The sequence below is a fragment of the Thunnus thynnus genome, chromosome 13 (genome assembly GCF_963924715.1).
Source record: "Thunnus thynnus chromosome 13, fThuThy2.1, whole genome shotgun sequence".
In the NCBI taxonomy this organism is placed as follows: domain Eukaryota; kingdom Metazoa; phylum Chordata; class Actinopteri; order Scombriformes; family Scombridae; genus Thunnus; species Thunnus thynnus.
Genome location: NC_089529.1, coordinates 10,835,822 through 10,855,582, shown reverse-complemented (window position 1 = coordinate 10,855,582; position 19,761 = coordinate 10,835,822). Strand labels below are relative to the sequence as shown.

The 19,761-nt window shown below is 40.3% G+C and overlaps 2 protein-coding genes across 3 annotated transcripts; one reads left to right on the top strand and one right to left on the bottom strand.

Moving 5' to 3' along the window:
- Positions 1 to 741: 741 nt before the first annotated feature.
- chrne (cholinergic receptor, nicotinic, epsilon) lies at positions 742 to 10,448 on the bottom strand. Its single transcript, XM_067607830.1, has 12 exons — positions 10,222 to 10,448; positions 5,620 to 5,753; positions 5,350 to 5,394; positions 5,062 to 5,171; positions 4,778 to 4,933; positions 4,581 to 4,681; positions 4,300 to 4,500; positions 3,747 to 3,861; positions 3,474 to 3,588; positions 3,185 to 3,392; positions 1,911 to 2,044; positions 742 to 1,741 (listed from the first exon to the last, which is right to left on the bottom strand). The coding sequence occupies exons 1-12, from the start codon at positions 10,289 to 10,291 to the stop codon at positions 1,574 to 1,576; spliced, it is 1,557 nt and encodes a 518-aa protein (XP_067463931.1). The 5' UTR covers positions 10,292 to 10,448; the 3' UTR covers positions 742 to 1,573.
- Positions 10,449 to 11,050: 602 nt separating this feature from the next.
- Positions 11,051 to 19,711, top strand: gltpd2b (glycolipid transfer protein domain containing 2b). 2 transcript variants are annotated; one of them, XM_067607832.1, is made up of 4 exons: positions 11,051 to 14,134; positions 15,924 to 15,982; positions 16,149 to 16,327; positions 16,473 to 19,711. In XM_067607832.1, exons 1-4 carry the CDS (start codon positions 14,065 to 14,067, stop codon positions 17,086 to 17,088), a joined length of 924 nt encoding a protein of 307 aa, XP_067463933.1. In that variant the 5' UTR covers positions 11,051 to 14,064; the 3' UTR covers positions 17,089 to 19,711. The 2 variants fall into 2 exon arrangements, with proteins under 2 accessions (XP_067463933.1, XP_067463932.1); XM_067607831.1 differs by lacking the exon at positions 11,051 to 14,134 and having other exon boundaries at positions 14,149 to 15,982.
- The last annotated feature ends 50 nt before the right edge of the window (positions 19,712 to 19,761 follow it).

Sequence of the window (19,761 nt, the reverse complement as noted above, 5' to 3'; positions counted from 1 at the left end):
ATTTACAATTAGACCAGCTATGAATGTTGGTCTGGGGTGGCGCTGTTAGTAGAATATAAGGCTTGACTATTTGGTGTAATATAGTTTAACACCACATGGAGGTGTTCAATCACACTTACAGCAAAGGAGATTTAAATATACGTAACAGCAGTGCATCATGGCTGAAAATTGAGTATGCTGATTTTAAGAATAAATCAAAATTCTAAGTGACTTCAAATAATTGAATTTATGTTTTATTACACTGGGAATTAGATAAGTTATAAAGATCTATTTAATGCATACATAATAAAAAATAACATGACCTTATTACAACCTTATAACCTTGTTTTTCACACACACACACTCACATACCTTGAACACGACTAAACAGAGAGAAATATGATAAATCTGAAAAGTAAGAAGTTTAAGTGATTAAACACATTGAACACATTGGGTAGGATACCTGTATTTTATCATGACTTCACAAATGATCAGCTTCTCTGTTGCTCAATGTGTCTGTGAGTTTTTTGTTTGTTTGTTTTTTAGTTTTACATTATATTCACACTTCCAACTGAGCATATGTAATTTTCTCAGTAGAGGGACAAATACCCTGGTACAGCACAATACCATTATCCAATCATTTCTCTGTCTTTTGAAGAATTTTGACATTCAAGTCAAGATTCAAATGCCTTTTCCTTATCATATATCCTTATCACATATATATGTCACTCAAACTTTGTAATAAATTGATTTAACAGGTCATGATGCACAAAATAAAATATTTATTTAAAAAACATGGCACAATGATATTCAGACAATATCCCTCCGAGCCATACTAACAAGACATTCTAATAAATAAGTCTTAGAAGGATAATAAGGCTTTGATTCAGAGTTGGGTGGCTCAAGTTTCATGCACAGGTTCTTCAAATAAGACATAATACATGCAAGAAAATCTATTCAGACTTTAGCAGATATGTTTTGCAGTATGTGCATTGATGGTTTATTATAAGCCCATGTAAGCTGGGCAACGTTAGCGCACAACATGTAAATAAAATCAGTTCATCAGGTAATGAACCTTCTTGATTTGAAAAGTTCTTCACTGCAGCAGAAATAACTTTCTCAGCACAGTAGCTTCAGCATTTTCCATCAACTATAACCTGAAGTCTGAACTTTAACTCACACTGTTTATACTACAAAACAGACAAATAATAAGTTTGTACTTAGCATGTTTTTTTAATGATGATAATGGTGATGTTGATGATTGTAATGGCGATGATGACCATTTAAAACAACACTTTTAACAGATGTGTACCTCCAAAGAACTTAGACTAAGATGAAGAACTGAGAACTGAGTTGTAAGTTTGTATGAAAACTCTCAGCTGCCTGACAAGTATTCACAAAGAAAAGTCTGAGCTGTGAACATGGACTCAGACAGTTTCGGTGTTAAATCTCTGTTTTTAAAGCCCTGCTGCACAGATTTAACTCAACCCTGATTCTGAGTCTGGGAGTCAATGAGCAAGACCACTTAGCCTTACAGACAGCATGAGGTGACAGTGACTCTTGGAAAGGTTTCATCAATTTTTTTTTGATTGTTTTAACTCGGGACATATTTTTTGTTCTGACCAGGAAATGGGAAATCTGGTGCCCGGTTGAAATGTCCCGTTAGGAAGATCCCCACTGTGCCGATGATGAAGAGGAGAATGGCAGCCCAGAAACACACCTTGTCAATCATCTTCCCAATCAGTACCCAGCTTTCAATTTCCTTTATTTGGAAAAAAAAAGTGAGTAGAGATGAAAGAACTAAGATAACAGTTGGCGTAAAAGAAATATAGACTGGAAAATATGTAATATGTACACACATCCTAAACATAATTGAAATACCATATAAGTTGTTGTCTAGGCAGATATAGGAAGTATAAAGTAACACTTACAGATCCAATGTCATTTTGTTGTCTCGTACTCTCAGCAATGAAGTTGCAGGCATCTACACATTGCTTGATCTCAGGTGCAGCTTGGGCCAAACTCTTATAGAGGTTGGCTGTGCTGCTGATATCTATATTATCCACTAGGGGGAAGAAGACACTGACAATTAGATAAGAGTATGCCAAAGCAAGGCAGACACAGACATCTTTTATGAGGAAAATGAAGGGTGCCAAACAACATACACGTGACGTAAGAAGCCTAGAACAAACAAATAATTGGCTGCTATAGTAGGAATGTAGGAATGAATTTGATACAAAGTGCTCTTTGAGCTACATCCTGTTATGGTCCACCAGACTGGTCCACCAGATGCCCTCAGACTGGTTTTTTCCTTGTTTGTTGAAGTGGACCGAGTGGGAGTAGGACAGATAAATTCCAGATTATTTTTAAGAACTTTCTTGAGATACTATTGCTCATTTTACTCAACCTTTGTCCTGACATTTAAGTTCATATACACATGCTCCACTGAAGCTAGGTGTTTCAGTGGTGCTTTTTACTTCAAAATGGTGATGATGATGATTTAAAACAACACTTTTCTTTAAACAGATGTGACTACATGATGTAACTAGTTGTGCAATGAGAGTTGCAGGTTACTTTACTCACAAGTGTTTTTGCTTTTGTCATTTGGCTTCATCTGTTTTTGTTTTTCAGAGTTAGTTAGTTAGTCTGTTCTCTGTGTCTTCCTGATGTTTTTCCTCTGCTTCCCAGCCTGTGTGTGTGTGTGTGTGTGTGTGGGGTGTGTGGGCGTGTCTGTTCTTTATCTCCTAGTTTCCCTCCTTCGCACATCTACATACCTGCCGTGTGTCAGCCTCCTCAGCCCTTCCCTGCTCCCAGTGTCTCCTTCAGCCTATCAACACCTTGCCTGTTCTCAGTTTGGTCACCTGTTTCCCATTCCCTCATTAGTTCAGTTTGTATTTAAGTCCTGTTTCTCAGTCAGCCTGCAGTCTCTGCATTTGGGTCCACCTGCTCTGCTACTCATAACACATCCCTATTGTGATGTTTATAAAAAATAAATGGGTCACTAATAAATTATTCATATTTAGTACACAATGACCAAACAACGCCACAGTAAATTCCAGTGAAGCGCAGCCTGTGGGCATTTACATTTTGTTGTGGCAAGGTGAGAACTTATTTTTTCAAGCTGGACTGCTGAAAAATCAGATTGGGGCATAATGGCTGGTCAGTTTCTACAGCTGGATCATAGCTTTAAAATTAGATATCTTACCAATCGATTGCGTGAGACCATGCCTCTCTCTTTGCTTGTCAAACATCATTTCACTGCGAGGTTGTTTGAGCACATATTCCTCTGCTCTCTGCATGAGGCCAAAGGAGCTTCGCCGCCGCTCCCTCATTCCATTTATCTCTGTTGTCTCCTCATTGTCGTCCACCAGTGGGGACATGCCTAGGAAGCGAGGCACCATCTCCAGGAACAACTGCAGGACGCAGAAAAGATAGTTCACATAAAATAACTCTTGACTAGATAGATTTGGCTCAACTCCATCGGATGTACTCACATGTTTGATGGTATAGGACATGGTGTGAGTGCTGGGGCTGCGCAGGGAGAAGTTCAGCACCACAATTTGATTGGTAGCGATGAGAGTGGTGACAGACATAACAAAGATCAAGTACCTGAGGAAGACAATAGAGAGGATCCATGTTGGAGTGGGGACTCAGACTGTGTGGATTAATGAAACGCAAAGACAGCAGAGATCTGGGGCAGGATGCTGCAGTCAAAGGTCACTTGAATTCCTGCTACACTGAGAAGACGAAAACACACACTGACTCACTTGCCGATGAGAGGGACAGAGAGAGATGTCTCAGGAACCTTCTGAGCAATAAGGAAGAGGAAGACAGTCTGAGCCAGTAAAACAGAGATGGACACAGTCAACTTCTGTCCCCCAGCTGTGAAAAGGACAACAGAGACTTAAGAGACAAAGGACCACACGAAATAAAACCAAATACTTTCAGTTCATTCACTGTGCTCAGGCATTATGAGGCAAAATAATGCTGAGTACCATATTCAAAAATACTTTTTTTTTAAAACAATGCATTGAAAATCTGCAAAGGAGTTACAGATACCAGTGCGTTCCTAAGACTTTTCTGACAGAACACACTTATGTTTAGTTCTGACCCTGTCTGTAAAATGACTACTTCTAAATGGTCTGGTCCTTTTTATTATGGCCAGTTCAACAGTAACTGAAATAGATTATTATTTTGTTTTTATGTCCATGATACAAACTATTATGGGTATTTATAACAGCGTTGTAATGTTGCTTCATTTAAAACCTCAATATTGGATGTACTAATAGCCACGTGGAATAAAACAATAGCCTTACTGACCTTGTGCAGGTAGGAAGTAGGCCAATACGACCAGTGACGAGATGAGGGAGCAAGGCATGATGACATTGATGATGTAGAAGAGGGGCTTCCTCTGGATGACCAGATTGAACACGATCTCCTGATAGTCCAGGTCATCTGGGGAATACCGTGTGTTGATCATCTTCCTGGCTGGACGATGGACAATGGCCCATTCACCGTTCTCTAAGAGGTGGAAAAAACACTAAGCTAGAGAGGAATTGTGCATTTTAAATAGTGGAGTGTTGAATGTGGATGCACTGTACCTGTGAAAGCCTCAGGGTCGATGTCCACCCATTCAATAGTCTCGCCTGTTTCTCCAGCAGCCAAAATGAGGTCCACTTCATTGGCACTGTATGTCTGGGATCTACGTTTGTGACAGTGAACACAGAATAGAATCAAACTAATACATCAGCTTTTATATGTAAGACATGTATTTTAAAATGATATAACTGTACCACACCTGAATACTAGAGTGCAGTTTTGATAATCAAATGGGAAGTAGGTGACCTCAATGGAACAAGTGCTGCGATAGATAGCGGGAGGCAGCCAGTACATCCAACCATTGTTGCTGATCAACACATTGGCATAGTAAGCCACATCAAAATTGCCATCAATGCTGCAGAGATTTAGGATAAAAAAAATCAGTTGACACCACACTTTATTAAAAAAAAAAAATCAAACTATGATTAAACTATGGGCAGGGATAAAATGCAGTATTTCACTCCATTTTTATCATCGACTCACTTGTTTTCAAGGACAATGTCAGGGAGCCAAACAGTGTTGTACGGGACGCGAATAATATCAATGCCATAATAGTCAGATGTGTTCCAGACAAGGCGATGATCAGTCCATTGCTGTAGATGACATTTGAGAGAAAGGTCAACTGTGACATTAAAAAACTAGCCACAACAGAGGACTGGATAAGTGAGAAGGATTGAGTCTTGTTGGCAAAATGAACCTTACGACCAAAAGCCTTGCCAGGAATTGTACAGATAAAACAAGAATGCAAGAATGAAGAGAGAGAAAACTCACAATCTCAATCCACACATTGGTCGTAAGAGTCTCCTCCTTTTCATTCTGTGTGTGTACAAGTGAAGAAGAAGTATGAATATTCAGATCATGCACTGCTATATCATCATACCAGTGACCTAACAGCCATCATGTGCTTATATCAAAAGCTCTGGGAATGTGTGTGGACTGTATCTTTGTTGTATGTAGGTGTGGCAATCATTTACACCCTTGATCATATTTTTAATGTTCAGCTGGGCCTTGTTGCATCGGGTATGAAGAGCGAACTCTCACCAGGGAGATAAGGTTGGTGAGGGTCAGCCTGATCTGAACCTGCACCTTTTCTTCAGGATGGACCACCGGGCGAATATTCTTGTTGTAGTTTTTGAACAAGTGGCTGATCAGCTGTGACTCCTCATTACACTGCACTGCAAGAAGAAAAAGATGAAAAAGGGAGTGAGTTTATGCGCATATATATTGGGATTATGCCCGGTTAATATTTCATGAGTGGAGGAGGAGAAATATCTGAAACAGTCTATGGTAAACTATGTCTAAACATGTGCTAAATAAAAGGTTGGGTAAATATATCATCATAAGGCCAAGAGCTGGACCAAAAATCAATCAGACAAGAAACCAATTAAAGAAACCAAGAACGTGCTTGCTTTTGATTAAAGTTTCTGAAAAATAAAAATAACAAATTCTTCCTGTAATAAAGTGCTCCTTTCCTCAATTTAACACAGTCAGAGATTTTGCTGCTACAGTATTATTTGGTCTGGTATGACCAATAAGATATATATGTTAACTAATGTTAGCAAACTTTAGATGGATACATCTTTTTGAGCCACTTTAACTAAATTCTTAACAAAAACTGTAACTTAATTGTAACAAAATAATGAAGATGGCATGTTTCAATATGTAACATAAGTAGAGAAGAGACATGAAGTCAGCAAAATGACTGAATGTCAAAAACACAGCAATATCCATCTCAAGTTTTCTAACGTTAGCCAATGTTAGCCACCGTCAGCGACTGATCATACCAGACCAGAAGTAAGGCTGTTGTAGAAAAAAGTCAGGATAATGATAAATGCTAAAATATATTGTTTAAGAGCAGCACAAGTAGATAAGAGCCACAAAGTCAGCAAACTGGCTGAATGATGTTAGCTTCATCGTCAGTCTGAAAGGTGCGTCAATTAACTTGCAGATGTGCGTATCACTACTGTTAAATATCAACACTGACACACTGCGGTCATAAATTGTATCATTACTACTATTCAGAATGAGTAGAAAAATGTAGTTTAGATGCAAAGGAAGCTGTTTTTGTTATTTGTACATAGAAGCACATGTACTGTATGTTTAAACATGTAAAACAACATGTGTTTCCCCAGTTGAGTTTTAAAGGTACCCCGTGGACATTAAGACCTCTAGTAGCGCTAGAGCAGTTTCACACTATTCCAATGATATACAGGTTGCTGTAATGCACTGAGAAACACAGCAATGTGCCAACAAAGGCAGAGAAGAAGAAGACTGCAAGCTAGTAAACATAAATAATGCAGATGTTTTATGAGGAAGCAAATGCATTCAACACATTTGTTAAACCTCATACCCACAATGCATTTTGGTGAAAAACATTACATAACTTTTGTTTGTTTACATAAAGAGGAGATGACTTGACATCATATGATGAACTGAAAAAGATTAACCAAAACAATCAACCTTTACCTAAATTTACACACTTTTGTAAGAACCTTCCAGCATGGTACATGGTAACCAACTGCACAGTGTATGTTTACTAGTGTTATGTTTTATCTTTCTCAAGACAGTAGGCCTATTGTTTGTTCAGTCTTCAAGTATTTATGTCATGCACATGTAGCTACATACATTTTTGATCAAATGCATTTCTGAATACATTTTGAAGTAAACATGAACAGTATGTTTTGCTGTTTAGGTGCACAAGTGTTGAGAAAAACACCGACTACAGGACAGAGAGATGAGCCAATGACTAGGACCAGGAGTCCACAGATTAGTAGTAACCATGCTCTTCATGACAACAGCAGCATCTATACTCCTCAGACACAATATGTATCAGTAAAAACTTCAAGAGAGACAAAGAGAAAGGTTATTTCCCACCCCTTGCCTCTTCCCTCCCAGCTGTCACTATCTATAGCTCAGATTACACAGCAGCTGGGAAACTCTAAACTAGGACTTTCAGTCACACTCAGGTCATCTATAATAATCATCAGTATCATCATTAGGCAAAAAAGGTGACAGTAACATATACAAAAAAGTTGTCATGTCATCGCCCATGATCGATTCATTCCCAGGTCTGCCTGACCCTATCAGTCACAAACTTTTCACATAATTTAAACTGTACTCATAATTCTCACATGGGACAGTCTGTGTAGTAGTGTTATGGTGAGACGTCTCACTTACCAAGGATTTGTCACTAATTAATTATTAAAAACTGCTAAATATTACTTGGCACGTGGATGAGCGAACAACCGATGTAACAATCAGTGAAATTTAAAATGTGAGAAAGCAGCCGCGAGGTGTGTCATTCGCTCATGTTTTTATCAAAATCCAGCAACACTGTAGTACACCATTACGTAATTTTCCATTTGAGTTTGTAAAGGAATTAATTATGGAGGCAAACAAAGATAATTTCTCCCAATAGTTCTTCTAGAAGCTATAAATAGATCTTAGAGGACATAGGTCTTTTGCAATAGAGACAGCAAGTTGACAGGATGGCTTGCTAAAATAAACAATGTAATGTAATGTAATGTCTAATATTCTTGTGTCTGTGCTTGGCAACAATAAGTTTATTCTGACCGCATGACTGTGTCTGCCGCCACTGGAGGGATATGAGGCTGATCAAAATGAGGAAGAATTTTTGCAGGCACAAATCTCAAAACTTTGGCAGATGAAATCTACATCGCTAGCTAGCACTACTGTAGCTGTAAGTAACAACATGTATTGTTGTGATTTGGCTCAACTGACCCTTTGAGGTGACATGAGGGCAGGTGGCATAAAGGGATGCCTCCAATGTCAGAACAACATGGCCACAGAGGTAAACATTGCAACACTGCTGTTTGACTGGGGTAAAAGCAGCCAAGCTCACCCTAGTTGACCGTGTCCCATTGTCCAGTGTACACTCCTATTCACGTGACATTTTCAAACATTAGAAGCTAAGGGATTTTAATGCTGTCTAGTGTGTTACTGAGGAAGAGGAGCAGGGGGATATTGTAGGAGGAGAGCAAGAGGATGCGTCTGGTCCATCTTCCAGGAAGAATCCTTTCTCAGTCCAGAATCTCAGCCATGTTATTGATTAGCTGCATTAAAGTCCAGTACATCATCATAACTCAATAAAGACAGACGGAGGAGCAGAGTCTATTCTTAATATCACACCTTATGGGGCTCTGATGCTCACCGCGACTGAGTTTGACTTAATACCAAGATTGTAAGTGCAGCTGTCGCTCCAAATGCATCTAGACCAAATGGCTGACAACAGCTTCAACTCAAGTTCTTCTCAAGTAGTTCACCTGACAGACAATGTCAATTTCATTAGTAAATTCCTATGATGATGTGATTCTAACCTTACATCCTCCTGGATGCAAGGTTGGACTGTCCTCAGTCTTATTTACAGCATCTTTTTTTCTGAGGGAGGGTGGCCCTCAGTTTGAAAATGGAAACCAATCCAACAGCACTGTTCTCAAACTGCATGTGATATTCAAGAAACATGGTAACTGTACCAGACCAATAATATCAAGAGTCTTCATTACATCTTCATTTCAGAATGAATCTTGTTCATGCCGGCACCTTGACGGTGAGGAATTTTTTAACTACTCGAGTGACCTTTGCCAAGAAGATGTGCTCAAGTACCCCTTGAATCAAGTGGCTCTGCTTTTTGGATTGACATTGTGCCTGTTGTGTTTAGGAATGTCCTTAATATGTTTGTTACACCTTCTGGCATTATTCCCAGGTGAGAATAACATTTCCCCACAACTGCTGAGCTCTATTGTTCCCTCCTGAGTGGCCCAGTGGATTTGCAGAATCACTTAATTGCCCTCAAATCCCATATTCCTCTACCTTTTTAAACTCCCTCCACATCCAGGCTTTCACCTCTGCTTCCGCTGCAACTGCAGTCTTTTTGACCTGTCGGGACCCTCCTGTTGTTGAAACCACCTGTACCAAGCAGAACAGCTTTACATACTCCAATACAACTGGTGACAATGGGGTCATCAATACTCTCATGAAAAGCACAGATGACCCTCTGCCTTACTTGTTGTTTGTTGACACTAACTGACTTTCGGTGCCCATCTGATAAACTTAGCATTGACTGCACTAAAGGTAATACTTCAACTTGCAACAAGTTGCAAAACAGATGATCCTGTCAACATCAGTATTAATGGTTATGCATAAAACTGCACGTTTTGTATATGAGCAGAGAAAAACCAAAACTGTAAACAAGTCATACACACATATGAATAAGTGCATGATCTAGTGAGCAACTCAGACACTAATTGTGTCATACTTTACAGCAGTAAGTACATATTGTAGATATACTGTATGTATACCTACAGCTGTCATAGGTGTTGCTGTCTGCTGTCAACAGAGGGAAATGTATTTTTTCACCTCCAAAATCATCTACACAAAGTTGACAATTATAATTAATTACTTAATACAACTACATTTGATAAAAATACAGTATGTATGTACAAGTTTGGAATGGAAAGTTTTCTCTTGCATGTCAATAAATGTAGTATGAGTTTTAGATTTGGTTGTTTCTCTGAACTCTGACCTTCTGTCTGCACACGACAGGCAGGAGATTATTTTGATAATAAGAAGGCAGCCAGCCAGTCACTGAGGATGTGCCAAAAAGTTTGCAACTGCGCCACTTACCCTGAACCACTAAAGTCCCGAGAATAGTTACAAGTCCAAAAAATATCCAAAATCTGCATGCTGCCATCATGTTCCAAGACCTCTTCCCTGCGGCGCACTGAACTATATTTAAATATAAAATCTGAGAGATAGTGGGAAAGAAAGCGAGAGAGGAAGAGAGAGAGAGAGAGAGATAGAGAGAGAGGGGAAGAGTAAAGACAGAGAGGAAGAGCCCCCCACAGCAAACCCTATGACTGTCGCCCAACCCGGCTGTTGCTATCCATGGACTCAGATTACACAGCAGCTGTGAGGCACTAAACCAGGACGTCAAGTCACAGTCCGGTCACCCACAATAATCATCATCATCATCATGATCATTAGACATCAACTATCAGTGGTGATACCTATATCACTCCAGTGTAATTTCTTTCATAGAAATATGGGTAATAATGAGTGGGAAGTGTGAAAATATGCTGTTTATCTCTCATGGTATGGTACAGTATATTTCCAATATCCCTGTAATATTCCTATAAGTTACTATAAGTAATGATAGTTTTAATTTGATGTTTGTGTCACATTCCAAAACATATTGTAGGATTATTATGGTGCTGACTTTGGCTTTCTGTGCGTGTGCATGTATGTGTGTGTGTGTGTGTGTGTGTGTGTGTGTGTGTGTGTGTGTGTGTGTGTGTGTGTGTGTGTTTGTGTGTGAGTGTGTGTAATAAAACAGAGATACATACACCCATGTTTGCAGCAAGGTGAACAGGTGACAGGCTATGCAGGCCTGCTCTCCCCCTGCTATGTGTCCAGGGTATTAATACATACAGTAGAGCCTTACCACTTCAACAGCAGGGCTCCAGCAGTGAGAGAGTGTCTGCAGACCACAGTGTCGCGGGGTTAGAGGGCTGGAGGCAGACAATACCCATAAAAACTCATAAAAAACATGGAGCCAGAGACTCGGATCTGCATCAAGATAAGTCTGTTAACTTTTTTGATTTCCAGCAGAAGCAGATATTATTACCAAAGCAACTCTAAAAAGTACAAACCAGACTGTAAGGACGTTTTACTCATTTCAAATCCTGAGACTGAACTTGCTATTATAATTAGTACTGAGTAATATAAGTAGTGTCACTTTGCAGTGACAAGGGCAACAGACTGATTTTTGGAATGTGCCATCTGAGTTGCACAGTGTGTGATGTACTTCTAAATATACAGTTAGGGAAACAGAGATGAGCTTCTTTAAGGTAACTGGAGCCTCCTGAAGGCAGATTACATGTCTCACAGTTAGAGCTCAGAGACAGAAGAAGGGCTTCATCTGTCCAGCATCAAATCCACGAAAGCCCATTCACAGAGCAGAGCTGCAGCAAAACAATATGCATTTTAAATTTAAGCAAAGCTTAATAAAACGTGCAAATCAGAGGTATAAAAGTATTTTGTGTACCAAGTAGATATTTTGAGATACAGAAACATTCCAGCAATATATTCAGTTTACGATGGTGTCTGGGCAAAGTCCTATGTTTTCTTTTTCTAATTTCTTCTGTAAAACAAAATTTTCTCTCAAATTCACCCAATTATATACAGCAGTTCTTTATAATAACTGGCATGGAAGCCAACCAGTGCAAAATGTCAGACAGGCATGTGTAACTGTTGTTATAACTATTGTTATAAATATAGCCACATTCAGTAAAGCAGGAGTTTCAGGCCATTGTCGAGTTAATACAGTTAGGCTAAGAGTTGTAGTTGAATATACAATGACAACATTTTTTAAATTGGCAGTGCCTGTTGTCCATCCATGGATAGAGTTACAATAACAGTTTAACCTATATGAGTAAACATCTTATAATAGTTCATTCACAATTTAAACCTCTGTTTGTGGGTTTACATGAAATTTTGAATGCAAAAACAGAAGTTTTAAACCTCAGACCAAGTTTTGTACAAATGACAAAACCACCATGGATTACATTCCGGTATAATGTGGTTAAATGTTTTGACTCTCCAGATGTGTTTCTCAGTCCAATAATAGTCCTGCGCGCAGGATGGTGGAAAATCCAGTGTGGTGAAATGTAGTGTTTGACAGTGACAAAATACCTCTTTCCTGCTCTCCTGAACCTCCATACATAAACATACTCACACAGTGTGTACCCATACCACGTGTTTTAATCTCCTAGCACTGGGCAGCTGTATGTCATGCCAAGAATCAACAGCTTTTTACCACAGCCAAACATAAGATTTTGATATTTCGAAATGTGTGCTGTTGCGTCAGAGCAGAAACTAGAGAGCCTGAGCCCTGTGGAGCCAAACAGTTCGAGTCTTTTGAAAGGGTCACATGTTTTCAGTCTCCCCATGTCAGTTGCTGCCTATTTCAGATGGGATCATCTATTGGTTGCACAGAATAAAAGCCCCATGACCGGGCCCCTCCCAGCCAAGTAATGAATGCCCCTGCTTTCACTTTTTTCCCGCTCCTCCGCTGAAAAATACCATTGTTAAGTCCCTCTCCATGAGCACACATGTGGTTCGGCTTGAGTGTGGAGTTCAATGTCTGTTCACCTCCCCCCTATGGAAGGAGCAACAAGCCCAGTGATAAGGAGCAATCAGTGGGTTTCCCATGATTGTCACTATCAGAGGTGATAACCACGTCAGTCCTGTTTTACTGACTCATTTCAGACTTTAGACTTCAATCATCGAATGAAATCATTAAAAAATTAGCATTTAGAAACCCCAAATTATATTTGTTGTAGAACATGAATGAAATATTTTATTAAAGATATGGTGGCAAGAGAAAGGAAATTATAAATATATTTAAAAATAACCTTAAATAGATTCATTTTTGCAGAGTCAGAGATGTCTTTGTCATATCTAGAATTAGATTAGCATGAATTGGCATCTTTGTGCCTATTCATGCTAATCTTTTTTTTGCCATCTCAGCTAGGATAAGATTGGTTAGACTTTGTTATTCATTTACAAACATGGATTTGGTATCACAGCTTTCTCTCTGTTCAGCAACCAAAAGGAGACTATGTTGTCTCATGACTGAACACAAAGGTTTTCACTAGGTTTCCGTGACTTGAACAATGTCATACAGACAAAATATGAAGCGTGGGATTTTGTTTACATTGAGGGAATGTACTGAGATGTGTTTCCTGTTATACTCTCATTTAAACCAACATGTTTTCACAAATGTGTCAGCACTGTTGTAGTGTGTGGTGGCTGCGGTGTGTGAATGAGTTATAAGAGAGAGAGAGAGAGAGAGAGACAGAGAGAGAGACGAGGGAGGAGGGAGCACGGTGGTGGGAGGAGAGGGTAGGGAGAGGGAGCAAGTGTTTACTCAAGCTGACCAGGAATATAGCGCATATATAGAAGATGAATCTGGAAGAAGGAGGTTACTCATGAACAAGCTGCGCTGGCTCTGCTTTATCAGCCAATGGCTGTACCCGGCTGATCTCTGGACCCTCAGATTGAGCAACAAAACAAGAGACAGGCAGCTTCAAAACCATTCAAAAACAAAGGCAGGATAGAGGAAAGAGTCAAAGAAAAACAAAAAAAAGAGAGAGCAACAACAGGCTTGGGTAACATTAGCGTGAGCAGGTAAAACAGCAGTTGTAAAATAGAGTTAAACATTGATAGAAGCTCTTTTGAGGTACAATGGTAAAGAGAACTTTTTATTTAAGGTTTTGGGTAGGAGTATGAAAGATTTGAGAGTACAAGGGGGTGGGGGGGATCAGAGGCAGGGGTCCAGTAGAGAGTAATTGTGGTGACAGCCAGTGCAAGGGGACAAGGACTCATGTGAGACACAGAGGAATTAAAAGATAAAAGACAAAGAGAAGGACCAGAGAGGGACTGGCAGCACCAAAACTGGACTTCACTATGGGTGTTAAGAGCAAGGCTGCTGCAGCTATCTTAGTCCTGCTACTGTTCCTCGGCTCCCTGTGGCTCCGTGAGTACCTCTGTGTGTGTGGTGTGTGTGTGTGTGTGTGTGTGTGTGTGTGTGTGTGTGTGTGTGTGTGTGTGTGTGTGTGTGTGTGTGTGTGTGTGGTTCCTATGTTGTACTATTGATCTATAAAATCCCCCTCTTGTTTGGAATGCTTATGCTCTGGATCAGGAGTGTGTCACATGATGTGGCAGCTTCAGAACCTAGCATGATGGTCACACCACTCTCTGCTCACTCTCTTATGCTCAAAAAATATACTTTTTAAAAACATCGCAAAAACATTTACACAGTATGTGTGACTTGACGTGTTATTGGAACGTAATGACATTAAGTCTCAACAAATATTGAACTGTAACATAAGAATAAGCAAAAAGTATTCTTAAATACCTTTAATGGTTCTTTCTCCAGACTCTTTTCAATCCAACAGTCGATGAGAAACTTTATAAATATGTCTATATGTGAAATTAAAAAAACTTAATCATTGTAAAAATGTTCAAACTGGGACCATGTGACCTCTTTCCCTATCTTGGATTAAATTCTAAGTGCTGCAGGATTTTAAAGACTAAATCGGACTGCAAATTTAATAGAAAGGTTTCCAGGTAGAGGCAAGACTTCCAGTCGCACTTGCCATATATGGCAACATCGAGAGTAGGTCATGGTCGAGATAAAAATCAATTTCTGGCAATTGGAGACATGTCTCATTTGAACTGAGGAAGTTAGGTAGCTCAGTGAGACTAACCAGCTGTCTGACAGGACGCTCAGTAGTTCAGCAGAGTCCTCCAGGGTCAGAGTGGGGACTGATCTTTTAGGGTGTTTGTTTTGATGGCTCAGTGATTTAGTGACTGGGTGCTGCAGTCACCCACCAGAACTGTGAGTGATATCACTGGCAGCTTTTAGTGGTAAGGCAGTCAGATGCAGGTGGACCCCAGTGTGTGGTCTGGAGAGCTGCGGGGCCTCTGAGGGAATGCCAGGAGGTCCTACACAAAACTGAGGAATAGTTTGACTTCACTCAGGCATACCGGAGCTGAACTGAACAAGTTCATGACCCCGAGAAATGGAGGAACCCACCAATTCATCACAAATGAATGGCCCTGATTTCACTTTGAAGATATAGTGTGTAGCAGCGTAAATGGAGGAGTGGATGATGGAAGTTTTCATTTTCTGCAATAGTTATTTTCTTAACTGCAACCTTTATAATATGAAGATGGGTGATGTACCCTATGGCGACATGCAGTTGGAAAACCGGATAGGGCCCGAAACTGATCCCAGTGTCACACATGATGTGTGCTGAGGAAGCTTTGTTGACTGTCAATTAAGATCACAGGGTTTGCTTTGTCACAGGCTGGAAGGAGCTATAAAAGGATTAAAATTCAACATCACGCTGGATCTGATGTCAAAAGAATGTTATTTGCTGCCTTAAGAACGCCTGTCTTTGTGCTATATACTGTACAGTATGATCTAAAACTAAACTGGAATTAATCAAGAATGTAAGAACATATAGAGTTAGTTTCTCATGTTAAAACATCTGTCACATGACAGTGATGTTTGTTAATGAGCCATTATATGAGAAAGGATACTCTCGTCTAATTTAATGTGCGGAAATTTGGTGTGTAATTGACCCATAATTCTTTATAATTGTGTTAAATGCACCCGTGCAGCTGGAATGTCCTCGTGGTTGGAGCAGAGTTTCAGTATTTCTTTATCAGAAAAAAAAAGTATCTGTTTCAGTGGGAAAGTCAAACAAAAACTAACTGTAAGGCTTCTCCCTGTTTCTGTTTACAATGTCTCACTGCAGAGGGAGGTTTGGATTACCACTGGGATTCTTGTTTGAAAGGTTACAATCAGGTGAATGGGGTAAGAGTTGAAGCACATTATAAAGTATTTTACATTTCCTCCATAAGGTTGATTTTGTGCAGCAGATGGGCAATTTGAATGAAGTGAATCGCTTCTGCTCTCTCTCTTTCTTTGTCCCCCGTCGATCGCCCCCACACTCACGCACCTCCCATCCCCCCACCGTCAGCTTCACCAGCTGTCCAACAGCAGCGGGGCCGATGGGGCTGAGGGCTCTAACCTCCTGGAGGGGTGCCCTGGTCAGAAGTTCCAGGTGTCACTGCTGCTCTCCCACCTGCTGGCTGCACCGGCCTACACCTCTGACGTACTGCTACAGCCGTATCTGTCCAGCTGGGATGAGCTTGTGAGGTAAGATCATCAGATAAAGCCAAAGCACACTGAGTGAGAGAGAGATGCATTCAATTACAGCCTCTAGAAAGAATGAAGTAATTTATGGCTTACCATAATCTGCACTCTGTAAAATGATTCATCCTGTTCTGTGTTACTCTCCCAGGTTTATGGAGGCTCTGGGCCCAATGGTCGGCCTGATATCTAAAGAGATTGAAACCAAGACTTCTATTATTCGCCAACTGGCCCTGTTGGCAGAAGAGAACCCTGAAACAAAGCTTCCAGATTTACACTCAATAAACTCTTTGAACGTAGGGACTGAGATAAAGAATACTGCAGAGGCTTCACAGCACACCAGTGCTTACCACTCTGTGCGCTCTATGATCTTGGTGGAGCTGAACCGAGGCTTGGTGGACTTCCATCACCAGACAGACTCCGGATGCCGGACTCTCCTGCGCCTGCATCGAGCTCTTCTTTGGCTGAAGCTCTTCTTGGAGAAGCTGGCTGAGACACCAGTGGCCGGCCGGCTCAGGAGCCCCTCTGAGCTGTGTCGTGAGGCCTACCAGAACACCCTGGCACACCACCACACCTGGTTCGTCCGTAGGGCTGCTGAGCTGGCCTTTATTGCCATGCCAGAGCGGAGTTTCTTCTTCAGGCTGGTGTGTGTGCAGAACCAGGAGGAGCTGAGCATAGTGCTGAGCAGAGTGGTTCAGGCCATCGGAGAGGTGTATGACAGGACGCAGAAAGCCCTGGAGGACAATGGCATGCTGGATTTGCCATAGGAAAGGGGACTGGACATACAGCGCCTACTGCTGTTTTACCATGTTTTGCACTGTCTTCATGGTATCAAGAGAACCTGGTTGCACCAACATGGCGGACAACAATCACAATACAGGAAGTCATGGGGCAACATCTCGCCCTTTCAAAACAAGAGTAGAATTTCCCTGTCATCTCTCATCTTAAATCCTAAAACAACATTTAGGATTTACTTTAAAAACAACAAATTAACAATTTAAATATTATTTTACATCAACATTCTACTTTGTCAAATTTGCTTATTTTCCAGTGACTATACAAGAACATATATTGTAGGCCTGTTGTATAACTCCTAAAAGATTAATGGCTTTAACTCAGTTTTATGTAACAGTATTCCTGTTTACCAGGCTGAAACTCTAAATACTTGCCTGGCCAAAAGTATGTGGACAACCGAACATTTTCTCCTCAGGTGATATGTGATTGTGATACCATGGACATTAATCTGCTGCTGTAATAGCCTTCAATACTTTGGTTTCAGTCTTTTATGTCTCACCTGTTAACAAACAACAAAAAGCTTGCACTGGGAGTTCGCCGTCATGCATTCAAGGTTCCTGTCGTCCTTTTGAGCCTATGTACAATCGAATGTAACAAATACTGTGAAGAAGAACCACTTCCGCCGCATGTCATCATGACTTGTGTGTGTGCGGATGATGACCACTGCGGCTGTCCTCCATGTCTGCCATGTTGCTGCAGCCACGTGCCTCTCCATGGTATCCTGGGCATCACATATAGACATTTAGCAACAAACAAGTCCTCAAGAAAATTTGAATGGACTTTTTCCAGCTAAAATTTACACATGCCATATCTTCCTTCCAACCAAACTGCTGCCAACAATCAATTAGTACTGAAAGTCAGTTTGCTTTCAGTCGGTAAACATTCCTCATTCAATTCCATGAGATAATGTCTTCTCTTCACTTTAGAAGCATTTTTAAGGCAGCTGATGATGCATTTAGGCTGGCTAAACACAGACTATGAATTATTTAAGCAGGTGGGCACAATGACATGAATACCTGTATAATCTTAAGGCAATCTAGTGCCATAAATAACCCTTACAGTGTTCTTGAGACTGTGTCACAGGGGTTGGGATTTTGTAATGGATTGCATCAGATTGTACGGTCCAAGTTTTAGTGACCACCATCACAAAAACTTGGACTACCTTTTTTTTTTTCTTTGGTCTTTTGGCTTAAAAAACTTGATCTTCTTTTTCTACATTCAAAATTTCTATTGAAAATGACATGGCATTGTAATAGTAGTTAATGCTTGGTGATTTAGTATGCTACCTCAAAACTGCCTGCGTCTTAATACTTTATAGCTCTAAAATCTGGGACCAATCTATCCTGATTATGGACAAAAAAAAAAATCAGTATATGCTGAACAGAGAACAATATGGTGCTTCACAGTCACTGTGATGTGAGTGTGGAGTATTAATTCCTCAGTGTTACATGGTCAGTTTTTGCATCATGTTCAGAATCATTAAATATCTGTCAAAAAAATTGGGGAATTCAATTGCCTGTTTTTCTAACAGTCATGTCCAGTAATGTGATAGCTCTGACATTTAAATGTCACTGAACTGTTGTGTAATGTTGTCCACTATCCAGCAGAGGATCCAGTGCTCTGCTACACACTAATCTTCACTTCCCTTACAGCACAATGGATCTTATGTGCTCTGTGTGACATTCTGGACACATTATAGTGGAAAAGGTTTTGAATATCACAAATATCTTTTTGTTTGTGAGAAAATATGAAGCAAAAAAAAACAAACCCTCATCTGAAGACTATCAGGGGGTTGTAGATTATTTTGGATTCTAATTTTTTTTAACGTGTGTGTAACAGAGGTAAGAGCGTGTGCAGTTATCAGTCACCGGCGCTAGTCTCGATCAGACTATTTTAAACCCACAAATACCTCTAATGCTACATAATCCTGCCTCTCCCTTTTCCTGCTCAGCGCTCTCTCTTTCTAAGGAAACAGTGGAGAAAGGAGAGATAAGGATAGGACCCGAGGCCACAGAGTGAGGAGGAGACAGGAGCTGCTTGAAGGTCACTGAGCGGAAGTACACTTCGGCTGTAATCTTGTCAAGCAGTTGGCGGATGACTATATTAAAGCAACTCCCAAAGGAACAAAACCTAAAACAGTATTTATATATTTCTGATCTTGGGTCAATGAATATTTATGATTATGTACATGTATCTATTGGGCTAGAATCCAGCCAAGATTTCAGTCTGTGACCTTTGACTTCTGGTGTGTGTAGGAGGATGACGTGTTAATGATGGCATTTCCTCTGGATAGTCTTGTGTAGCCAACATGTGCTTACTTGTTCAATTCACAGCTGAACATAAGAATATTATTTCACATAGCAAGATGGACTCTTTTTTATTGCTTTTAGCTTTCACTTGTTGCCACATATGTGCAATACGTATGTGCACATAGGTTAATGTATGTGTCCGCTGACATTGTAGGCTGTGAGGATTACAGTGAATGAGATTACATTAGATTACATCCACCTGGTCCTACTTTTGACACTGCCTGGCTTCTCTCTCTGTCCTCTACAAAGACCTTACTACTTTTTTTTTTACAAATGATCTTTCATTCATAATAAGCCAAAGTGCAAGGACCCACATTGGAATTATGACCTTTCCAC

Coding starts and splice junctions, on each gene's coding strand:
- chrne (XM_067607830.1), bottom strand. CDS start 10,291: ATGATGGCAGCATGCAGATTTTGGATATTTTTTGGACTTGTAACTATT. Junction 3,862..4,299: donor CTACTTCCTACCTGCACAAG/GTCAGTAAGGCT, acceptor TCCTTTTCACAG/CTGGGGGACAGAAGTTGACT. Junction 1,742..1,910: donor AACAAAATGACATTGGATCT/GTAAGTGTTACT, acceptor TTCCAAATAAAG/GAAATTGAAAGCTGGGTACT.
- gltpd2b (XM_067607831.1), top strand. CDS start 15,773: ATGCACCCGTGCAGCTGGAATGTCCTCGTGGTTGGAGCAGAGTTTCAG. Junction 15,983..16,148: donor GTTACAATCAGGTGAATGGG/GTAAGAGTTGAA, acceptor CCCCACCGTCAG/CTTCACCAGCTGTCCAACAG. Junction 16,328..16,472: donor AGCTGGGATGAGCTTGTGAG/GTAAGATCATCA, acceptor TTACTCTCCCAG/GTTTATGGAGGCTCTGGGCC.